The sequence below is a fragment of the Octopus bimaculoides genome, chromosome 2 (assembly GCF_001194135.2).
Source record: "Octopus bimaculoides isolate UCB-OBI-ISO-001 chromosome 2, ASM119413v2, whole genome shotgun sequence".
Taxonomy (NCBI): Eukaryota; Metazoa; Mollusca; class Cephalopoda; order Octopoda; family Octopodidae; genus Octopus; species Octopus bimaculoides.
In genome coordinates, this window is record NC_068982.1 from 37,573,737 (window position 1) to 37,581,819 (window position 8,083).

At 34.3% G+C, this 8,083-nt stretch overlaps 1 protein-coding gene across 3 annotated transcripts in view; it reads right to left on the minus strand.

Annotated features, from left to right (window-relative positions):
- Window positions 1–397: 397 nt before the first annotated feature.
- LOC106873462 (protein FAM166B) overlaps window positions 398–8,083 on the minus strand; it is a 14,374-nt gene continuing 6,688 nt past the window's right edge. For 2 of the 3 annotated variants that reach the window (XM_052976477.1, XM_014920829.2), the window contains exons 2-6: window positions 7,158–7,399; window positions 4,811–4,980; window positions 1,939–2,077; window positions 1,443–1,658; window positions 398–605 (exon numbers count right to left, since the gene is read on the minus strand). In XM_052976477.1, the coding sequence (XP_052832437.1) occupies window positions 517–605; window positions 1,443–1,658; window positions 1,939–2,077; window positions 4,811–4,980; window positions 7,158–7,399 (856 nt within the window). In that variant the 3' untranslated portion in view covers window positions 398–516. Of the gene's footprint in view, window positions 606–1,044; window positions 1,177–1,442; window positions 1,659–1,938; window positions 2,078–4,810; window positions 4,981–7,157; window positions 7,400–8,083 lie in introns of those variants that run through there. The other variant, XM_052976484.1, reaches the window with a different exon arrangement.

The window sequence follows — 8,083 nt, forward strand, 5'->3', positions numbered from 1 at the left end:
TCTGGCTAAATAAACCTGTCGCCTAGCCTCCCTTCTGGCACATTGGTACAATTCCCTGCTACCACCATTCTTCCAGTCCTTCTAAGCCTGTTTCTTTTGTCTAATAGCCCTGTCTACCTCCTTGTTCCACCACCACGTTACTCTGGGTTGGGAGGGGACCTTACACCACCCACAAATCTGGTCGGTGGCTTTCAACAGGTTGTCCCGCAGAAATCTCCAATTGTCTTCCACGTTGTATGATGCTATATCCCCTTCAATTATAGAATTTACTATCATACTACATGTTGATTATAAATATGACACTTCAATGTATTTTATTTGTCACTATTGTATATAACATACACTTAAAAATTGTACCCCCCCCATACAAAAATAACAGCTTTGTTTGAAAAAGGAATGACTTTTTAAAGGAAAATGATTTTATACTGGATTTGTTAGTGTTCTTTACAGCTTAAATATTAACTCTTTACTTTCCTTGCAAAATGACCAAACCATCCAACCAATATCTTTCTGTATTCAGTATTTTATGATTCCCTCATTAATTAGTTGGTTTCTTATATCATAAGTATTGTTGCCTAATGTTTTCCCAAAAGAATCTCGTAAACCTACAAATGAAGAAAGAAAATGTATACTAGATGCATAAAAGGATATACTTCAAGAAATATGATTGCAGAAAAGCTATGGAACAAGGCTACAATACAAGGAATATGTGATAAAAGATAAGTAATCTTAAAGGAATTGTAAAATTGTTAGAAACAAGATTCTATAAAAATATTGGGTTGTCCGGAAAGTTCATGCTGATTTTTAAAGGAAAGAAAAAGGTCAATAAATACTTGCCATTACATTTTTAATCAACCAAATATGAACCATTTTGTTGCACAATGTGTCTCCATCTTTCCTTTAACTTGAAAATACCCTCTTCCCAGAATTGAGGTGGGTTCATGGCAAATAAGTCGAAAGGTAAGCTACTATAAATCGGCACGAACTTTCCGGACAACCCAATATTTGAAAGAAAACTTTTTATATTGTTAAATATCAAGAATCTTCCATCTTTCACATTTTTATTGCACATAATGTTTCTCTCTGATCTCCTGGACAATACTTCAGTTTTGTAGCATTAGGTAGATGACAAATTTTCACTTGGAGAAGGTACTGGACTATCTCTGTTAACTTTTACTATAAGACATAAACAAACCAACATCAGTTGTCAAGTGGTGGTGGGACACACACACTCATATATATATTTATATGTGGTGGGACACAAACATATATATACAAAAAGCTTCTTTCAGTTTCTGTCAATCAAATCCACCCACAAGGCTCTGGTCAACCCAAGTCTACAGTAGGCTGCGGGACTGAACCCGCAGCCATGTGGTTGGGAAGCAAACTTCTTACCACACAGCCACGTCTATGCCTATGTTGACATTACTGTAAAACTTTACCTGGAATATGTCCTGTATACATTGGTACAATAGAACTTTTTTCTGGATAGATATAGGTTTCTACAAGGCCTTTCTTACTTTCACATGCAGCTGCACTTGTAGGTTTCATTTCTCTTCTTTCCATTTCATCAGTAAATTGGCACAAAGCTTGATGTGTCAGCTCTGGATATACTCTTCCTATCAGTGGTCGATAACGAGGTACAAATCCTGCATATCCTGAAATTAGAAGTTAATTCAGTTTTAGCTTTTACTGAATTGTAAACCAGTTCTATGACTTTACTGTGAATGGTATCAAGAAAGCAAAATTATTGCAAGATTCACAATCTTTACTTAGTTATTCTGAATTTAAGGTAGATCTATTGACAATCTTAACTTACAAAACAATTCATAAAAATACATTTTAGTACAATTCCCATTCTCTTTTAAATATTTTAAAGAAAAATCTTTAGTTATGGAATTTTAAGTAAATATTCAACTCTAAATAATATTACATTACCAGGTATATGATATTTCTGTGGATCAATATTATCTCTCTGTAAAACTGATACATGTGGTCTGGTTTGACTCTTAGAGTAAAAGGGAAGAAAGTCAGGTGCGGTCTGTGTCATACTTAGGGTGGGAACTTCTGGGAGTTTCTAAAAATATAAGAAAACAGTAGATTGAGAAAAAATATATAATTGTATAAGCAACAATTTTTTGAAAAGATTTGTATGACAGTGGAAATTGTTATATCTGTTTGGTGGTATCTACATTCTGGGTACTTTAAATTAAAAGCTGTGGTTTTTCATCAATTAACACTTGTGACTGCAGAGTAATTTTGATGCTGCTTTTTGTCACCAATCATCAGCATAGCTGCAGTCAAATGACCGAAACAAGTAAAAAAATACTGATGATGATCATCATCGTTTAACGTCCATTTTCTATGCTGGTATGGGTTTGACGGTTTGACAGGAGCTGTCCAGACTACAATTGTCTGTTGTGGCATGGTTTCTACAGCTGGATACCCTTCCTAATGCCAAGCACTTTTCAGAGTGTGCTGGGTGTATTTTTAAGTGTACTAGCATGGGTGCATTTATGCAGCACTGGCACCTGTAAAGGACAAGCCTAAATGCATGGATGGCAGTGATTTTACTAGGCTTGACATGTCGTCTCAAGTACAGCAAATTGCCACAACTCCTGGTCCCTTGTCATTTCTTCAATGAGGTACAGTGCCTGAAAATCCTTTCTCAACACTTTGTCCCTTGACTTCCTGGGTCTACCTCTTCCACAGGTTCCTTCCACAATTAGAGCTTGGTACTTCTTTACACAGGTTGTCCTCATTCATACACATCACATGACCAAACTAATGCACACATCTAATGCCTTTTATACCCAGTTTTCCTCTTAAATCACCTACCCTGTCATGTGTGCTCACTGACATTACCCATCCATTGGAGCAAGGTAGCTCCATTTCTTTCAAGTCTTTGCAAGTCGTCTGTAGTCAGAGCCCATGTTTCACTGCCATGTAGCAAAGCTGTACATAGACAAACATCATACAATCTGCCTTCCCCTCTGAGGGAGAAGCTCTTAGTTACTAACAAAGCTCTCTGAACTTTATCCAGCCCGTTCTTATTCAGGCAACTACACTTTCAGAACTTCCTCCTCCACTGCTAACTTGATCTCCTAGGTAACAAGTTATTTACTACTTCTAATGACCCCCACACTTGAAGGAGTCTACTGTCTCTGCATTTTTAGTGCTTATTGTACCCACACATTTACCACACACAAAGACTACTTTCTCCGTTAAACCGTTAATCACATACAAAGACTGTTGTTTGAAAGAATTAGAGAAAGGTGTAAATGAATTGTGACAGGAACCAATACTGAAATAAGAAGTTGAATTATGATCTCATTTGTTACTTAAATGTGGACCTAGTCTTAATTATTTAACTGAAATTTTACAAAGCTTAAACTTTTATTTATTTGATATATATATAAATCACCATGTGGAAAATTTTTCACTCTGCAATTTGTAAGTTCTACTCATTTATCTGGAAAGGAAGGATTGTACAAAAATATACATCTACTGGATAAAAACTGAGATGGTGGACTGGAGTTGGTGACAGTAGATAGAATGAGATGTATTTAGAAGAGATTCTAGGAACTGAATAGTATGCTAATGAAAAAAAAAAAGAATGGTCAAAACTAGAAAGCTTTTTAACTGACTGATTTGAGGCTAAGTAACAACTCCAACACAGACAAAAATATCCTGGGAATAGTCTGCCATGAAAGGATCCAAGTCATAGTGTGATGTCATGTTGTTGACAGCAATTGCATATTCATATCACAGACAGAAAAAAAAACAAAAAAACAAGAATGGATGATATGGTTCTCAGTGCACTGTGCGCTGACTGAGGAAAGAGACAGGATGGTCACAGCTAGAGTGCCTTTCATCTAATGTTCAGTTGGAGATGATGACATTGCATCAGTAGTGTATATTACATAATATTTCTTACTGAATATAATCAAACCCAAGAAAATCTAAAGGTTCTATTAAGATGATTTAATGGCAATATGATACTAAATACAATTGCTGTAAGAGAGAGAGAGAGAATCTGAGCAAGTCAGGTCACATACAGACTATGATAAGTAAATACATAATATCAATGAATAAACAAATTAATATAATAATCAACAATAAGTTTGTAGAAATACAATATTAGGGTTCACCTCACAATGAGAGAGAGAGAGAGACATTATACTGACTGATATCAAGTAAGAAGTGACTATATATACAATACTATGTAATATATAGAGATAAATGTGAGTTCATAGATATTATGTGAGGTCTCTACATAGTAGCTAACTGTATCCAGAAATAGCAGTGAAATTTCCCTTGAATCAAACCCATCAGTCATTTTACATACATGTGTATATGTTATTTAGAGAGTGAGATTGGTCCTGTGTAAGATCTTTTCTCACTTTCAAAAGCCTCGGGCACTGACATCACTAGATTTTTAATATCTCTTATGTGTTGTGTACTTAGGCTGGCCATAGCCAAAAAATGCAAAACACTGAATGAAAAATTCCATGAGGGAATGAAGGCATGTCTCAGCTGCACCTGTGTAAAAAGAGTCTAATCTCTGACAGGACTGAAAAGCTATATCCATGTTTCCCATGCTTAAGAGAACAATCAAAATTGAGTTGAAGCCATCATATCATATGTATGTGTGAAGCAATAAAGGAAACCTCTACAAAATAGCTAGACATGTTAGAAATGTATTATTTTGATACAACAACCCACCATCACTGGGTTCCTCTGCTAGCTAATTATAAACTACATCTCAGACATACAACAGAAATAATAAAGTATGGAATATGAAAATTACCAGAAAACCAGAATGACATTTTATATCACAAACTTTTGAGCTTGGTTCAAAACCCAGTTGTTGCCTTCTTAAATTATTTTTTATTTGGTTATATTCAAACTCTGTCAGACTATCTCGCCAAATATTTCGAAAGGTTTGCCCGTGATAATTTTGAAGACAAGGAATACAGCCTAAAATGGAACAATAAAGAATTTAGTCATAAATTTGTTTGACTTCTGACAATATCAGTTTTTTATTCTTAACACTGTTGTGCTCAATATTTGTGACAGACAGGAAAGCATGAGTTATTAAATAACTCTTTTGCATTTTCTTGTCTGTCACAGATACTACTACTACTGTATGATGTTATTGTTTAGCTCATGGCCAGGCCTGATAGAGCAGACCTATGATGAAAGGCATTCCAGCTGTTTCTTTTATTTAGATATAGTGTGTCAATGACTACATTATCATACTATTGTTTAAATGAAAGAGTTATCTCTGAGGAAGATTTAAGTGGTACTTCTTGCAGGTCAAGCAACTATATAGATTTTTTATTTGTTGGTTCAATGTGAACTTGCTGAATGACCTGTAAATGAACTGGAACCCTCAGGTGTTCTCAGACCCCCACACTGCTGATTTCCTCTGCAAAATTAGGATAACTGTGGCCTGTCTAAGAAATTAACTCTGTGAGGTGGCTATTTTAATGAGACAGTTATTAGTTTTTGCCCAACAATAGTTATGACTATTAAGGAAATAAGGCAAGAAGATTCTGACAATCAAGATTAGTAATTAGAAGGGCTAGAAGAAGCTCAGGGAACTGTTGCCTCTTTTAGCATCAAAGAATTTCCATATTGTGCAAAAGGCAAACAGTATGAAGCCTGTGTAAGAAGAATGAAACAACTTAATAACGAACATGGGCATTGAATGGAAATGTTTTGTGAGTGGCTGCACAGAATTAAGACAAACTATAAGAAATACAATGCACATGTGAACTGAGATAACAGATGACTATTAAAGACCATCAACCAAAGTATACAGGAATGACGACTATACTAAAATTGACATGTAGTTGCATATCTATGAATGCTGAGGGTAAAAGAAATGTGTGACATCAGATGAGGGTACCAAAATTAGAAGAAGGTAAAGAAAGTAAGTAATGGTCAGATCACAGGATCCTGGACCTCATAGATAAGATGGTGGAAACCTTAGATGATTGATGATGATGTGGTTTAAATACAGTTATATAAAGCTGAGGTAAATTAAGAAAATTTATTATTATTTAGAAGAAGAAAACAAAAAAAAAATATTGACATGTTGTATGCCAGCTTAGAAAAGTAAACATAAAGACAAATTATGATATCAATGACATACAGAGAACGAAGAAAGAACAGCTTTTGTAGGTACTAGAACAAGAAGCTGCAAATGTTATATTTTCTGATAAGATATTTGCAAAAGGAAGTATATTGCAAAGAATAAACCACACACTATTATGACCTAAAAGCTTCTGAAAAGGGCTAGCAATCTATAACATAGAGCTAATTTGGAAATATTTGCTTATGTCAAATGTGAGGAAATTAAAAGTAGAATCAATAATCATTATAAATTTATTGGGTGTTTATAGTTCCTCTTCACCATAATATTTGAAGCCATCATGAACTTTTTCAGTTTCTGCACTTTACTTGTAATGGAAGCTTATGTAATGTTTATAACAAGATTTTAAAAGAGGAACATTATTTAGGAAGCAAAGAGAAGACAAACAAAACAAAAAATTGGTTGCTGTTAACTTTAAAGAGATCACAAGTTATTTTCAAATTCATTCTTCACCAACTGTCATGTTACTGAAAAAATAATAAAAGGTGATATCTTTCTCCATATGATTCTCAAAAGTCTAACAGGTCAATTCTAGCACATCAGATATTGTGTACCTGCCAGTTCTAGCAAACCAGATGCGGTGTATCTTGAACTAAGTATTAGTTTTACATAATTTGTGTACTGAGGCAAAAAGATGTTCAGACAATTAAATGATAACTTTAGTAAACTACACTCCCTTAACTATGAGAATTCACTGAAGAACTATTTATCAATAAGAGACTAAACTCAATTCTTTTCAAATCTTGATATTTTGAATGTACATAACATTAAAATATAAATATTTCATATGTTTTTTTATGAACAATAAACAATTTTTCAAGTGGGAATACAAAACTGAATCTAACTTTTGATCATTAGGTACCGCTGCCATTCTGATTTTATTAAGATGACATTTTTCATTATATAGAATAAAGAAAATTAAAAACATATCACGAAACTTATAATGTGAACAAATAAACAAGAAAATGGAGCAGGGAGAAACAAGTTTTATATATACCTGTATAACCAGATATCATATTTTCTTGAAATATGTTTCCTGGAGAATTTCGTCTTCTTTCCAAAATCTGGTCATTGTTATTTTGAAGTCTTTCTTCAAAAGCTGGATATTTCCGTCTTAACAAAGTTTTCTCTGTATTTGTAAGGTAAGGATTAATTTCGTCATCTTTAAATGATTTCTCTGTTGCATGCCCAAAAGTTTTTCCTATAGTAAACTTTAATTGTGGACAAAATCCAGTATATCTAAATGCAAAAAGTAAAACAATATGTAATTTAGAAAAAAACAAGAAAAAAAGATTTTATCTGAAAAATTAATTTTATATTTTTCATAAATACTTTATTTCTACCTTCTTTATTCTTTTACTTGTTTCAGTCATTTGACTGCGGCCATGCTGGAGCACCGCCTTTAGTCGAGCAAATCGACCCCAGGACTTATTCTTTGGAAGCCTAGTACTTATTCTATCGGTGTCTTTTGCTGAACGCTAAGTTACGGGGACGTAAACACACCAGCATCGGTTGTCAAGCGATGTTGGTGGGACAAGCACAGACACACAAACATATACACACACACACATATATATATATACATATATACGACGGGCTTCTTTCAGTTTCTGTCTACCAAATCCACTCACAAGGCTTTGGTCAGCCTGAGGCTATAGTAGAAGACACTTGCCCAAGGTGTCACGCAGTGGGAATGAACCCGGAACCATGTGGTTGGTAAGCAAGCTACTTACCACACAGCCACTCCTGCAGCTAATTCTTTCATCAGAATTACTTTATAACCAATATTCATTGAACAAAATAGTTCATCATCATACCAGCAAAATATTCTACTTATGAAGGACAAACTTACAATTTCTTATATTATAGTCATTACAGGATAAGATATGCAAGGAGGGCCAGATTCAGTGTGTGTGTGTGTGT